The sequence below is a fragment of the Hippopotamus amphibius genome, chromosome 7 (genome assembly GCF_030028045.1).
Source record: "Hippopotamus amphibius kiboko isolate mHipAmp2 chromosome 7, mHipAmp2.hap2, whole genome shotgun sequence".
NCBI lineage: Eukaryota > Metazoa > Chordata > Mammalia > Artiodactyla > Hippopotamidae > Hippopotamus > Hippopotamus amphibius.
The window spans coordinates 93,661,124-93,677,634 of record NC_080192.1 but is presented as its reverse complement, the minus strand read 5'-3'; the positions used below and the strand labels follow the sequence as shown (position 1 = coordinate 93,677,634).

The 16,511-nt window shown below is 41.4% G+C and overlaps 1 protein-coding gene across 1 annotated transcript; it reads right to left on the bottom strand.

The window, feature by feature from the left end:
- Positions 1-9,555: 9,555 nt before the first annotated feature.
- LOC130857159 (ras-related C3 botulinum toxin substrate 1-like) lies at positions 9,556-10,131 on the bottom strand. Its single transcript, XM_057742541.1, has one exon. It carries the CDS (start codon positions 10,129-10,131, stop codon positions 9,556-9,558), a length of 576 nt encoding a protein of 191 aa, XP_057598524.1.
- Positions 10,132-16,511: the final 6,380 nt, after the last annotated feature.

Here is a 16,511-nt window from a genome sequence, read left to right as displayed (position 1 = left end):
AGAGAGAAAGAATTCAGCCCTCTGCCCCCAGTTTATCCTGAAAATTCTAGGCATCTATGTTGTCCCCCAACCACTGGGGTAGTGGGATTGTTTTGGGATTCCTGGTTCACTCTTAGTCCGCTTTCTCTGGGAACTGCCTGTGCTCTTAGTCTTCATTGAAAGGAACTAGAAATTGGGATATTCAGAGCCCAAGCTGATGGATAGCAGGACAAAACACAGTGGATTCCTGTGGGAGGAGCTGAATCAGGTCAATGGTGAAGAGTAGAATGAAGACCCAGGCGTATCTGCTGATGAGGTCCCAGGAACCACCCTGAGTCTGGAACCACTCATTGTGTCCGGCTTACGCTTCTCCCAGTTCCTACTTCTTCTCTGTTTCCTGCCTTCTGATTTCAGGTGATCTCTGTATTTCTAACACTTACCTTTTTGTGCTCCCCTCCCCGTCCCCCGCCCTATACCTTTAACTGAACTAATTTAAGTGTTTCTTGAAATAAAACCTTATTCAGATTTCTAAATTAAGCATCTGGTCAATCTCAACAATCAGATATGAAGACCCTCTGTTTCCTAGGTTCCCCCATAGTGGGGCTATATTCAAGGGAAAGCAATCCCTGTTCCCTGGAGTTGCTGTCTGTTACCTTCCTCATTGTCTAAGGGGAAAGTGGTTTCTGTGAAGCTATAGCTTAGAAAATAACTTCTATTCTCTATTAGAAAATAGGATGGGAGACACATATCAGCTAAGAAACTCAAGAAGCATTGAATTTTAGATCTGAAAAGCAACAGAGAGGCTTGCACTTTTTTAGTCTCTGAAAACTCTTGTCCTGGTTCCTGGAATGTTTGCTCTTCTCACTCGATGTTGCTGAATGACTTGGTTCCTCTGGTCCAGAAAGCACTGTTGTCAGTGACCACATAGCATGAGCAAACATTAAGTCATGTGTGGAAACTGTGAGTGCATGGCCATGTCCAAGGTAGAAAATAGCCAGGTGATTAATGCAAAGTCCTGACTTGGGCAGACTCTTTCTTCTGTTGATAGCACTACTTTCACAAACCTGGCCAAGAGCATGTTCATTTGGGCTAGTTAATTTTACTGAGTTTAATGGCCCCCATATTACTGTCTCTCCTGTATTGCTTAGGGTACAGAGTAAGCTGCTGCACCAGAGACTCAAGTATAGTGGATAAACCATGATAGAAATGTATTTCTCTCTAACCACTGTCAGAGAGCCAGGACTTGGTAGGGAACCTGTGTCATCCTTGATTTGTGGTTTCTGTCTCCATTTCCAGCCAATGGGAAGAGGGGAGAGAGGAAAGGCAAGAAGACTGCATGCCCATTTTTCTTAAGGGCGCATTCTTTTTTTTTTTTTTTTATTTTTAGTTTCTTTTATTTTTTACAATAAACTGCATATGTTTAGAGTGTACAATTTGGTATCCCAATCTCCCAGTTCATGCCCCCCCAACCCTCCCCGCGTTCCCCACTTGGTGTCCATATGTTTGTTCTCTACATCTGTGTCTCTATTTTTGCCTTGCAAACTGGTTGATTTGTACCATTTTTCTATAGTCCACATATATGTGTTAATATACAATATTTGTTTTTCTCTTTCTCACTCACTTCACTCTGTATGACAGTCTCTAGGTCCATCCATGTCTCTAAAAATGTCCCAGTTTCATTGCTTTTTACAGCTGAGTAATATTCCATTGTATGTATGTACCACATCTTCTTTATCCATTCCTCTGTTGATGGACATTTAGGTTGCTTCCATGTCCTGGCTATTGTAAATAGTGTTGCAATGAACATTGGAGTGCATGTGTCTTTTTGAATGATGGTGGTCTCTGGGTATATGCCCAGTAGTGGGATAGCTGGGTCATGTGGTAGTTCTATTTTTAGATTTGCAAGGAACCTCCATACTGTTCTCCATAGTGGCTGTATCAATTTACATTCCCACCAGCAGTGCAAGAGCGTTCCCTTTTCTCCACACCCTCTCCAGCATTTACTGTTTGTCGATTTGCTGATGATGCCCATTCTCACCGGTGTGAGGTGATACCTCATTGTAGTTTTGATTTGCATTTCTCTAATAATTAGTGATGTTGAACAGCTTTTCATGTGCCTCTTGGCCATCCATATGTCTTCTTTGGAGAAATGCCTATTTAGGTCTTCTGCCCATTTTTGGATTGGGTTGTTTGTTTTTTTGATATTGAGCTGGATGAACTGTTTATATATTTTGGAGATTAATCCTTTGTCTGTTGGTTCGTTTGCAAATATTTGTTCCCATTCTGAGGGTTGTCTTCTCATCTTGCTTGTAGTTTCCTTTGTTATGCAGAAGCTTTGAAGTTTCATTAGGTCCCACTTATTTATTTTTGTTTTTATTTCCATTATTCTAGGGGGTGGATCAAAAAAGATCTCGCTGTTATTTACATCGAAGAGTGTTCTTCCTATGTTTTCCTCTATGAGTTTATAGTGTCTGGCCTTACATTTAGGTCTTTTATCCATTTTGATTTTAGTTTTGTGTATAGTGTTAGGAAGTGTTCTAATTTCATTCTTTTCCGTGTAGCTGCCCAGTTTTCCCAGCACCACTTATTGAAGAGGCTGCCTTTTCTCCATTGTATATCCTTGCCTCCTTTGTCATAGATTAGTTGACCGTAGTTTATCTCTGGGTTTCCTATCCTGTTCCATTGATCTATATTTCTGTTTTTGTGCCAGTACCATACTGTCTTGATCACTGTGGCCTTGTAGTATAGCCTGAAGTCAGGAAGCCTGATTGCACCAACTCCGTCTTTCCTTCTCAAGATTGCTTTGGCTATTCTGGGTCTTTTGCGTTTCCATAAAAATCGTAAAATTTTTTGTTTTAGTTCTGTGAAAAATGCCATTGGTAATTTGATTGGGATTGTATTGAATCTGTAAATTGCTTTGGGTAATATAGTCATTTTCACAATGTTGATTCTTCCAATCCAAGAACATGGTATGTCCCTCCATCTGTTTGTGTCTTCTTTGATTTCTTTCATTAGTGTCTTATAGTTTTCTGAGTACAGGTCTTTTACCTCCTTGGTTAGGTTTATTCCTAAGTATTTTATTCTTTTTGTTGCAATGGTGAATGGGATTCTTTCCTTAATTTCTCTTTCTGATCTTTCATTGTTGGTGTATAGAAATGCAAGAGATTTCTGGGTGTTAATCTTGTATCCTGCAACTTTACCAAATTCATTGATTACCTCGAGTAGTTTTCTGGTGGCATCTTTAGGATTGTCTATGTATAGTATCATGTCATCTGCAGACAGTGACAGTTTTACTTCTTCTTTTCCAATTTGGATTCCTTTTATTTCTTTTCCTTCTCTGATTGCTGTGGCAAGGACTTCCAAAACTATGTTGCGTAGTAGTGGCGAGAGTGGACATCCTTGTCTTGTTCCTGATCTTAGAGGGAATACTTTCAGCTTTTCACCATTGAGAATGTTTGCTCTGGGGTTGTCGTACATGGCCTTTATTATGTTGAGGTAGGTTCCCTCTATGCCCACCTTCTGGAGAGTTTTTATCATAAATGGATGTTGAATTTTGTCAAAAGCTTTTTCTACATCTATTGAGATGATCATGTGGTTTTTATCCTTCAATTTGTTAATATGGTGGATCACATTGATTTCTGTATATTGAAGAATCCTTGCATTCCAGGGATGAACCCCACTTGATCATGGTGTGTGATCCTTTTAATGTGTTGTTGGATTCTGCTGGCTAGTATTTTGTTGAGGATTTTTGCATCTAAATTCATCAGTGATATTGGTCTGTAGTTTTCTTTTTTTGTAGTATCTTTGTCTGGTTTTGTTATCAGGGTGATGGTGGCTTCAAAAAATGAGTTTGGGAGTGTTCCTTCCTCTGCAATTTTTTGGAAGAGTTTCAGAAGGATGGGTGTTAGCCCTTCTCTAAATGTTTGATAAAATTCACCTGTGAATCCATCTGGTCCTGGACTTTTGTTTGTTGGGAGATTTTTAATCACAGTTTCAATTTCATTGCTTGTGATTGGTCTGTTCATATTTTCTATGTCTTCCTGATTCAGTCTTGGAAGGTTATATCTTTCTAAGAATCTGTCCATTTCATCCAGGTTGTCCATTTTATTGGCATATAGTTGCTTGTAGTAATCTCTTATGGTGCTTTTTATTTCTGTGGTGTCCGTTGTTACTTCTCCTTTTTCATTTCTAATTTTATTGATTTGAGTCCTCTCCCTCTTTTCCTTGATGCGTCTTGCTAGAGGTTTATCAATTTTATTTATCTTCTCAAAGAACCAGCTTTTAGTTTTATTGATTTTTGCTATTGTTTTCTTTGTCTCTATTTCATTTATTTCTGCTCTGATCTTTATGATTTCTCTCCGTCTACTCTCTTTGGGTTTTGTTTGCTCTTCTTTCTCTAGTTTCTTTAGGTATAAGGTTAGATAGTTTATTTGGGATTTTTCTTATTTCTTGATGTAGGATTGTATCGCTATAAACGTCCCTCTTAGAACTGCCTTTGCTGCATCCCATAGGTTTTGGATCTTTGTGTTTTCATTGTCATTTGTCTCTAGGTATTTTTTGATTTCCTCTTTGATTTCTTCAGTGATCTGTTGGTTATTTAGTAGCATATTGTTTAGCCTCCATGTGTTTGTGTATTTTACAATTTTTTTCCTGTAACTGATTTCTAATCTCATAGAATTGTGGTCAGAAAAGATGCTTGGTACGATTTCAGTTTTCTTGAATTCACCAAGACTTGATTTATGACCCAAAATGTGATCTATCCTGGAGAATGTTCTATATGCACTTGAGAAGAATGTGTAATCTGCTGTTTTTGGATGTAATGTCCTATAGATATCTATTAAATCAAGCTGATATATTGTGTCATTTAAAGCTTGTGTTTCCTTATTAATTTTCTGTGTGGGTGATCTGTCCATTGGTGTAAAGTCCCCCACTGTGATTGTGTTACTGTTAATTTCCTCTTTCATGGTTGTTAGCATTTACCTTATGTATTGAGGTGCTCCTATATTGGGGGCATAGATATTTATGATTGTTATCTCTTCTTCTTGGATTGATCCCTCAATCTTTATGTAGTGTCCTTTCTTGTCTCTTGTAACATTTTTTATTTTAAAGTCTATTTTATCTGATATGAGTATTGCTACTCCAGCTTTCTTTTGATTTCCATTTGCATGAAATATCTTTTTCCATCCCCTCACTTTCCGTCTGTATGTGTCCCTAAGTCTGAAGTGGGTCTCTCGGAGACAGCATATATATATGGGTCTTGTATTTTTATCCATTCAGCCAGTCTGTGTCTTTTGGTTGGTGCATTTAGTCCATTTACATTCAAGGTAATTATTGATATGTATGTTCCTATTACCATTTTCTTAATTGTTTTGTGTTTGTTTTTGTAGGTCCTTTTCTTCTCTTATGTTTCCTGCTTAGAGAAATTCCTTTAGCATTTGTTGTAGGCTGGTTTGGTGGTGCTGAATTCTCTTAGCTGTTGCTTGTGTGTAAAGCTTTTGATTTCTCTGTGGAATCTGAATGAATTCCTTGCTGGGTAGAGTATTCTTGGTTGTAGGTTCTTCCCTGTCATCACTTGAAATATATCATGCCACTCCCTTCTGGCTTGCAGAGTTTCTTCTGAGAAATCAGCTGTTAACCTGATGGGAGTTCCCTTGTATGTTATTTGTCGTTTTTCCCTTGTTGCTTTTAATAACTTTTCTCTGTCTTTAATTTTTGTCAATTTGACTACTATATGTCTTGGTGTGTTTCTCCTTGAGTTTATCCTGCCTGGGACTCTCTGTGCTTCCTGGACTTGGGTAGCTATTTCTTTTCCCATGTTAAGGAAGTTTTCAACTATAATCTCTTCCAATATTTTCTCAGGTCCTTTCTCTCTCTCTTCTCCTTCTGGGACCCCTATAATGCGAATGTTGGTGTGTTTAATATTGTCCCAGAGGTCTCTTAGGCTGTCTTCAGTTCTTTTCATTCTTTTTTCCTTATTCTTTTCTGCATCAGTGATTATCACCATTCTGTCTTCCAGGTCACTTATTCCCCCTTCTGCCTCAGTTAATCTGCTATTGGTTCCTTCTAGTGTATTTTTCATTTCAGTTATTGTGTTGCATATCTCTGTTTGTTCTTTAATTCTTCTAGGTCTTTGGTAAACTTTTCTTGCAACTTTTTGATCTTTGCATCCAGTCTTTTTTCAAAGTCCTGGATCATCTTCACCATCATTATTCTGAATTCTTTTCCCGGAAGAGTGCCTATCTCTTCTTCATTTAGTTGTTTTTCTGGTGTCTTATCTTGTCCCTTCATCTGGTACAAAGTCTTTTGCGTTTTCATTTTCTGTGTCTTTCTGTGGCTGTGATTTTCATTTCCACAAGATGAAATACTGCTGATACTGCTTGATTCTGCTGTCTCCCCTCTTGTGGCGGAAGCTGTCTAGGAAGCTTGTGGGTGCTTCCTGATGGGAGGGACTGATGGTGTGTTGGGTTGGATGGATGGAGCTCAGTAAAACTTGAATCCGATTTGGTGGGTGGAGCTCAGTGCCACTTTAATCTGCTTGTCTGCCAGCAGGTAGGGCTGTGTTCCCACCCTGGTGGTCGTTTGGCCTGAGGCGACCCAGCACTAGAGCTTACAGTCTCTTTGGTGGAGCTAATGGTGGACTCTGGAAGGGCTCACGCCAATGAGCACTTCTCAGAACCCCTGCTGCCAGTGCCCCTGTCTCCTCAGTGAGCCACAGCTGCCCCCCATCTCTGCAGGCAACCCCCCAACACCAGCAGGTAGGTGTGGTTCAGTCTCCTATGGGGTCACTGCTCCTTCCCCCTGGGTCCTGGTGAGCACACTTTTTTGTGTGCCCTCCAAGAGTGGAGTCTCTGTTTCCCCCAGTCCTGTGGAGGTCCTGCAATCAAATCTAGCTGGCTTTCAAAGTCTGCTTCTCTGGGGATTCCTCCTCCCATTGCTGGACCCCCAAGTTAGGAAGCCTGACATGGGGCTCAGAACCCTCACTTTAGTGGGTGGACTTCTGCAGTATAACTGTTCTCCAGCTTGTGAGTCACCCACCCAGCATTTATGGGATTTGATTTTAACACGATTGCGCCCCTCCTACTGTCTCACTGCAGCTTCTCCTTTGTCTCTGGGTGTGGGGTGGTTTTTCTTGGTGAGTTCCAGTGTCTTTCTGTTGATGGTTGTTCAGCAGTTAGTTGTAATTCTGGTGCTCTTGCAAGAGGGAATGAGCGCATGTCCTCTTACTCTGCCATCTTGATTCTTCTCTCTTAAGGGCACATTCTTGAGTCAGCATGTATTGCATCTGCTCACCTGTCATTAGCAGAACATAATCACATGGCCACGTTCAGTTGAAAGAATGTTTGGGAAATGTGCTGTTTTGCTGGATAGCCATGGACCCAGCTAAAACTCCAGAGTTTTTTTTTAATTAAATAAAGAAGGATATTGACAGTTAACTAGTAGTATCTGTCACATTCCTCAAACCCACTCCTCTCCCATAGCCTACATACTCCAAATCCACTCAGCAGGGGACTGTAAACCCTCTTTTAGAGGTACACAGGGGAACTGAGCTGGAGATATGGCCAATCAGTAGAAATGTATAGAAATCCATAGAAAGAAATAGAATTCAGCATGTTGCTATGTTTGTTGTGAGTGGTCTCTCTACCTTCTTTGTGTATCAGTCAACCAGTCCTAGACCTGGGTGAGCGTCCAAGGCTACCACTGGCTGCTATATGAACATTCTCTAGCCCCACCTCTGCTTGAATCCCTAATCTAAGGGTTTATTCTGTGCTTCCAAGTGTACCGATTTACATTGTAAGAATAATTTTGAAAACAGGGCTAGAAAAATTGTATTTTACTAAATTATCTGCCGTTCTCATCACACTCAGCAAATAAGAGGAGAGAAAGCAAGAAAATAATTTTTTTTTTTACTTTTCTTTATATATCATAAGATTTGGGCATAAAATATAGATTGTTGATTTACACATAAAATTATCATGTATAGCATATACTGGATGTAAGGTTCTGGAAATTTGGGTTGAACAATCCTTCCATTTTTCTTTTCTATGATTCAAGGATTTATTGTCATACATGCAAAACATATTGCCTAATCACATTAGCAAAAGATCAATGTACAAACACTCCACAATTCTGCAACCGTCAATTTAAAAAATTTTGTTCTAGTGGTTGAAAGGTCCAAGCTCGTATTCTTGCCATTGGGTAAGCTGCACAGAACTTCATTAGCACGAGCATGGGGTTGGCAGAACTTCACAGACCCCAAGGAACATCGTTAGGGCAAGGACAGGAAGCGTGTGTGCACGTGGTGAAGCGGGGGTGGGATGGGGGGTCAGTGTTATGAGTCCAGGTGCAGTGTCGGTGATCTGGTGAGGTGATGGTGGTAAGAAGGCTTAGTTTAAGAATATCTAAAGTATTTTAAAAACCGTAAAGCTGCAACACATGATTTTTACACCTAGTTACTAGAAAACTAAGGAAAACACTTACTAGCTTTGAATAAAGTAACATGAAAACAGGAATGCACTTTTACTAATCTACAAAAAATTTTTCTAATGCATATTCAGAAAGATTTTATAGTACAAGGAGGCATATTGCTCATTAAGAAGGGGTCCTATAAGAATGCATTTACTAAGTAAGCAACTATAAGGATGACCAGGTCAAAGATGGATTAAATGCCCAATTTCAGGAGGGATGGGCAAGTTTAAGGAAAAGGAAAAGCCTAAGGAAAACACTTACTGATAATACCGACCTTTCTTCATCACCTACTGCATTTGACAGAAATTAACCTTTTAAAACTTCTACCCATGACACTTTTAATAGTTTAATTCTTACGTATACCATGTAGTGTAAATTAATCTCCATATTTTGTCAAAATAATGTCTTCATCCTTTGATCACAAGTGTTCCACACACTCCACCCCAGTGCGCCCACGGCCAGAGCGGAACGCTTCACGGGAGGGGGCACAGGGGGAAGAGCTCTGCTCACAATCTCACAAAAGCTAATACACTAATTAGTTTAAAAATCTCACTACAAAATAGAAAAGATTGATCCAAAGAGCTGAGCTGTGACACTCACTGGTTATGACATACAGTACAATGTTAGGTAGTGGACGTGGGCTGGGAGATCAGGACGCGTTCAAGGGCAACGTTTCAGGAAGGAGGCTGTACTTACTACTCTTTGCGTCTGAACCTCATTAGCGAGTGTCTGCATCTCCTGCCTCAGAAGCTACAGTCTCTTCCAGACAAAGGTCTTTCAACAGCTTAGTGCTTAGTGTTCTTAGCCCAACAGTGCAACTTAGTTCACAAGGTATTTTTGCAACTATTAATCTGAGCAAGAATAGAGGCTTTGAAAAATAAGGCTTTAAGGAAGCTTGTCATTTTAGGGCTAAACTTTAATAGAATGTGAAAGTTTGAACTCTTACACTTTAAACAGACAAAACCTAGAAATTACTGATTAGTTCAAAATGGTTTTATGGAGAAACTAATCTGTAACAAAAACTTGGCATTGAGTGCAAAGTCTCCACCGTTTGAGCAAAGCGTACAAAGGGTCCTGGGGGGACGGCACAGGCGGGAGAGGCCTGGACATTCACAAGAGCCGGCATTTTCTCTTCCACTTCTTGACGAGGGGCAGGCAGAGAACCCCCCGGGTGGCTTCATCAAACACTGTCTTGAGGCCTCCCTGCGTGAGCGCCGATAACTCCAGGTATTTGACGGCACCGATCTCCTTGGCCATGGCCAGGCCCTGTGGGTAGGTGATGGGCGTCAGCTTCTTCTCCTTTAGCTTCTCAATCATGTCTTTATCATCCCTCAGATCAAGTTTCGTCCCCACCAAGATGATAGGAGTGTTGGGACAGTGGTGTCGCACTTTAGGGTACCACTTTGCACGAACATTTTCAAATGATGCAGGACTCACAAGAGAAAAGCGAATTAAGAATACATCTGTTTGCGGATACGACAGGGGACATAATCGGTCATAATCTTGTCCAGCTGTATCCCACAAGCCCAGATACACCAGTTTTCCATCCACCATAACATTGGCAGAGTACTTGTCAAAGACAGTGGGGACGTATTCTCCAGGAAATGCATTGGTCGTATAACTGATCAGGAGGCAAGTTTTACCCACAGCTCCGTCTCCCACCACCGCACACTTGATGGCCTGCATCTGGGCCGCTCGCTGGGCTGTGGCGGCGGCCGGGCGCTGAGGCGAGAAGGGGCGCGCGGCTGCGGGCGGCGGAGCGCGGGGTGCCGGGGCCGCTGTCCATGCCGCCTCGCCCTCCGCGGACGGGAAGCCGGAGCCCAGCAGCAGCCACCACCCAAAGCTGGGGAAAACTGCTACAGTCCTTCCATTTTTGATAAAATTACCTTACGTTCTTCAGAAAATTGTTTACTTAAAAATTATAATTTTAAAAGAATCTGTTGATCTCTTACGGTGTGATTTCTCATTCCTCTAAATCTTCCTGGTATCCTATTTACACAGCACATGTTATTTTCTATCTTGAAGTAAATAGGTATCCTCTTCTTTTCAAAAGTTTGCTTTATGCCATTTCGCTTTTATGAAAGATCTACATTAGTACCTGTTTTCGTTAAGTGAAAGAAATCTGAAGAGGATTTTTGCTTTTACAAAAAAGACATAAAGGGAAGATAGCGTTCAGTATTGGTTTTGCAGGAGCTGTTATAGAGACAGCACATCCCAAGCTCCTTCCCCAGGAACTATGCTCAGCATCTCAGCATCCAGCCTCCATAGCTTTGAGCTGTGTCTGTGAGCATCTGTGCTTTATCTTGATTTATTTTGTGCATTCATTAGCAAGATGTGCCCTGAGGTAATTGCTTCTTCTCTTTACACCATTTCAGCTTACGAAAGGTTTCATAGGAACACTCTACTTTCAAGTAATGGGGGAGACCTATAGTTTGTCTTTTCTTTGTTTTAATGTGTGCCTTATCTCTTGTATTGACTAAATCTCTTTGAGGAGAGTATCCACTTATGATTCTTCTCTGTTTCCCTCAGAAGCCAAACACTCACTTTTCAGAACAGCAGGAACATGATAAATACTTACTGGATGGATGAACTAAGTAAGCACTCAAGAGATTTAGGCTCAGTTCAGGTCACTGCACAAAAGTCACCTACTCTGAGAGGCCTTTCCTGATCACCCTGTCTAGAATAGCATGTGGATCCCCTTCCCCTTGGCTAATTATCTTCATAGTACATACCGCTGCCCAATATGACTTTCACCTGTGAGTTTAATTGTTAATGTCTGTCTTCTCCTCTGGAGACAACACTCAACAAGGTCAAGGAGTTGCTCTCTTATGTTCACAGCTGAAATCACAGCCTTTAATCCACAGTGACTGGTTTAATAAATATGAATTAAAAATTAATGAATGATTATGATGATATGACAATTTCAGTCATCAAAATTACTTTGGTTTTATATACATATTTAAAAAAAGACTTTGATCAGCCACTTGGAGTGGGACTTGGGACACCAAAGAATCTTCTCACATAGTTGAACTGCCTTTTTTTTTAAGCACTTTCATTGAGATATAATTGACATACAATAAACTGCATGTATTTAAAGTGTACAATTTGATATTTTTTTCTTATTAGCAATGTATATATGGCAATCGCAATCTCCCAACTCATCTTCTGAAGAGGGTAGTTCTGTTGTTTAAGGCTCAGTATTTGCTAGGAACAGAATAAGGTGGATGATATAAGTTCAGAGGTATAAACTGGGGAGTAGTTGAATTTTTCTGCTTGATGAGGAGCTTGGAGCTCTTGAGAGTAATCTGGAGGGATAAAAGATTAACTGGGGAGGCTGGCCACTGGGTCACTGAAGAGGGGAAGGAGAGCATTACATTATGACTGAGGAGAAGTTTGGGGAAAATGAAACATTTAAAATGCTATGTGCAATCTTATACAGCATTCCCATGAAGTCTCCCAGATCATCAGAATAAAACAAAATAAAATCCAAACTCCAAATATCCCTAATGCTGGGAATTACTGTATTTTTATTGGAAACTAGTAAGTGGGCTGAGTCCAACTTCTGGGTGTGTGTGGCTTCAAGGCAGTTAGTACCCCTCTAGGGGGATGGGGAGATATCTGACAGCTGTCTGGGTTACATGGAACATACCCTAAGGGGAGACAATTCATCACGTGGGTGTCCTTCTTCCCCATCATACTGTGAGTTTCTTAGGGTCAGGGCATGTATCTCCAACTTTCTTAGAAGATCCCACAAGGGAGTAAGTATAGTGGCCTGTGAATAATAATCATTTAGTGAATGCTGACTGTATCAGTCAGCTACTGTTGCATAACAACCGACCGCACTATGTCAGTGGTATTTGCCGTCAGCAATGATCTCTCTTGTAGCTGCAGATTGACTCGAGAGGCATTGATCTAGGCTGAGCTCGAATGGGTAACTCTGCTTCCACTTGTAGGTCCAGCTTGGTTTGGCTCCACCCTGTGGCACAGGCTCTGGTCTGTTCATGTGGACTTTTTTGGGGGTTCAGGGTAAAGAGACAGGATCTACTTGAAGGGAAGCTCTTTTAATTGTGATGGCAGGGTCACAAGAAAACAAACAGAACATAAGATGCCTATTAAAGACTGGAAACTGGCAAACTCAATTTTGTCCATATTCCATTGGCTAAAATATCACAAGCTAAGCCCCAAGTCAAGGAGTGGCCTCTGCTTTGTGTAGGATGAACATGAAAGATTGTGGATACAGGAGGGGTGAAGAATCAGGATCAAGAATTCAGCCCACAATATTAACCGACTGACCAGTCCTCAGCCAATGATGCTGAGTATCCGAGCCAGACAGTGAATCCCTTCCCAGCATATTGGTGTGACTGTGATTTGAGGGCCGTTGAGGGAGTTCTTTTATTTTTCCTGTTTGCAAAAGGAGCTATTAAAGTTAAAAACCTCATTTTTGTAATAGAATGCACACAACAGTACACATATTGACTTATGTTTTCAGTCAATATCAAGATTTATTGTCCCCAGAGTTAAATAAATCGTGATATTGACCCCATCATAAGCCAATATCTGCCTAATGCATTTTTTTAAAGTATTTTGTATTCATTATATTAATAGGACACAAGTAATCACTCACAGTTGTACTTTGTTTTCCCTTTCTGGGTCTTTCTTCTTTGTTAATTTTTCATTTGTCTGTCCTGGTGATTAGCTCAGGGTTAACATGAGAGTTACTGAAATGGTGCATGCCATGCAGGAAAGACGGCCAGCAGTGGACACTCCCCCACTGTAGAAAGAGGATTTGTTTCCATAGAGAACTATGCCTTCTCTAATTCTGGGTGGTGGACATGAATTCTGTCTTCTTCGGCAATTGTTTTCCCTGGGTTCCTTTCCTCTGTGATATTCTTGTATACAATGCCTTTGGGTCTGTGGGGGAAATAGGGGTGAGGGGATGAGGCAGGAAAGGACAATAAATAAGTCAAGGGTCCTTCAATTGTCCTTGAATTGGTTTTTCTGGCTTGCTTTCTGTGCTGCTTTATTCTTGATTTCTTTGTCTTTTTCTTTCTATTTTGTAGCTGGCATTTACATTTTCTGGAGGAGTGGAAAAATATATTTCTTTAATACTGAATTCCATTTATCTCCATAAATTGGTTAGGGTATATGATCTAAAGGACTCAGCTGTTTTTAAAATAGGTTTATTCCTTTCCTTGAAGATTATTTCCACACAGTATAGACGAGTTAGAAGGACACTCGTTTTGCAGACCACAGTGAGAGCTTCATGTTTGCAGGGCATCATTTCAGATGTGGAGTTTGAACAAAGAAATTAAATTTATATGTATCACCTAAATTATTTTGAATTCATGGTTCAGCAAAGAGTTCAGGTCCTAATCAAATATGTAGTTTGCATGGAAGCTACCACCCTTCTCAATAACACAGCAGTTCTATTTACAGTGTTGACTAGATGGAGGGTGGGGGAAGAGGCTGCTTCTGGGGGAATTTACCCTGGTTGTTTGCAGCTGGGCCTGTTTTAAATGTAAACTTTTCCCAGAGAGGTCATTGAGACAAGAGCTTTTAAAACAATTTCATTCCTTACAGACAAGAAAAGGACCCCCCTCAAAGAATCTTTAAAAGAAAATGAGTTCTGCAGTCTCCCTTTTGTCTTTCCATCCATGCATCCATCCATCCATCCATGCATCCATCCATCCATGCATCCAAATGTTGCCTTTGTACAAGGCCCCATGGCAACCTCCCTCCTCCATGAAGCTTTCCCAGCTCTTCCTGCCCTGTTTCTCCCTCCTCATTCAGACTCCTACAAAAGCATATGTCCTGTGTCACCTAATCAGTGCTGTTTTGGATGTCAACTTTGTCTCCATCCCAGATTGTATACTAGGGAGACCAAAGACAGAGCTTTTCACTGCTTGGAGCTGGAAAGATGATGAGGATTGCAGCTCATGTTTATTCTTGCTTACCTCTACTAGGGGCCTTTCTAAGTCCTTTACATAGATTAACTCCCTTAATCCTTAGAAAAACCCAAGCAGCTAGATGCAGTTATCTTCCCTATCTTACATAGGAAATTAGGCACAGAGAAGTTAAGCAATTTGCTAAGGTCAGGGTTGGACCAGTGTTCAAAACCAGATTATCGAACTCTGAAGTCCGCGCGCTTTGTGGCTGTGTCAGTCTCTTTGATGATCATTAGACTGGGCCATGGATTTCTTGCTTGAAAACAGAGGAGACTGAAATGGAGCGTGTACTTCTTGTCCATTTGAGGGATGGCATGGGGTACAGGATAAAGCCAGGCTGGCAGAAAAGAGCAAGACCCAAGGGTCTTTTCTAAGATTTCTTCTAGTGCAGTCCTCACCTGACTTACTTATAGCTCTCAGAGCCAATGGCTCAGGAATTTCAGAAGCTATAAATTGGGGGGCAGGGTAGGAGGAGGTTTTTGCCCCAGAGCTGCTAAAATATGAACCCCTGTGCGGGAATGCTGCATCCTGATTCCTGCTATGGCACTTCCTAGCTCACAAGGTAGAATCCTTTGCCAAAGAGGACATAGGCTTTCCCAGCCTGGTCACTGCCCACATGGCATCAGCTCTGTGTCTGGGTTGGTGGAGAATAGATCCTAATCTATACCGTCTTGAATCCTGCCTGGGCCACACTCTCCTTACAGAAGAATGGGTGCTCTGGGTACCACTTAGTGCACGCAAGGCAGCTTTCAACCTGCATTTCCACATTAGATTTATATCACAACTGCTTCATTGTTTTTTTTCTTTTACAACATTAAGAAAAGATCATTTGGTCATATATATTGCTCTCATTGGGGCTGAACACACATCTCCTATTTGGTATTCCAGTAGCTAAAAACCTGGAAGGTATCAATTTCATTAGTTAACCTTTGAGGATGAGGGGTGGGTGGGGGGCAAGGGAGAAAAAAGGTAGAAACATAGGTGGGCCACAGGGAGCCCCTACATGAACTTTCTTGGTTCCAGGTTCTGAAAAGTGCTCCTCTCACTAGCCCTCTCCTCTCCTCTCCTGTCCACTCTGCTCCAGTAGTCCTGCACACCAGGTGGGGAAAGTTGGGTGTCTCATGTCTATAGATGAACCAGCTGGTTCATGTTCATAGCTGACAGGCAGATGTTTCCCTGTCTGTTAGTTCCATAATGAGCGGGCTAGAGGGATTGGCTTGAGATACCCTCAGCATCCCCTATCCCAATTGGCAAATTATTCCTAGTTCACAACACACCAGATCTTGACAGTCACCTTCATCTTCTGTGATTCTGGGCTGTAAATGTTCAAGTGGATGGTGGGAGGTGTGGGAACGTGCTCTGTTGTTCAGCCACCGGTCTTTGGTTTCAGTTTAACTTCTGGTGAATATGGAACTTCTTGATTCTGGCATGTTTTTGTTTTGTTTCATTTTGTCTCCTGGTTGGGTGAGAAGGGGCTGGGCACAGGCATTCCCTCAGGCAATGTTTTAAAATGGAACAACTTCATACCCCCTTGTCTGAATGGCGTAATCTGCTTTTCTGTTCACATTCAGTTTAAATTTCAAGGGTTTTGGTTGGGGATTTTGAGCATCCCCCCGCTGGCACCCCCCGCCCCTGTCCTCAACTTCATCAGGGGTGGAATTTTTTTCTTGTCACTCATTTCTTATGATCTCATATCACCTCCTAAAGAATGATCAATATTATTGAGATAAACATTGATTCAATTTTTAAGCTTAACCCCAGCACTGAATTCAGTCCTCCTGGGTGCTCCTCTGCAGCTTTTTGACCATCCAATGCCTTTTATAGTGATTTTCAAGAGAGGAAAAGTGGGTTGCCTGGAGATAGGAGGGAAGAGCTATAACTGAGTACCTCCTGGCAGTGTCCCATAGCCTGTGATTGCATTGGGCAGGGCACACAGGTAAGGTTCATTGTTTTACTAAGTGAGCTTTGAGCAGGGGTGGAGGCACACGGGTGGCCTAAGCCATTTCAGATGAAACTTGTGTGGCTGAGAACAACACAGCAGAGATGGCTGGATTAAATCTTGCTTGAAATGCTGCTGTTTGTCCCCTTCTCAGAGGTTGTTTCTATGTCGTACTAAGAATA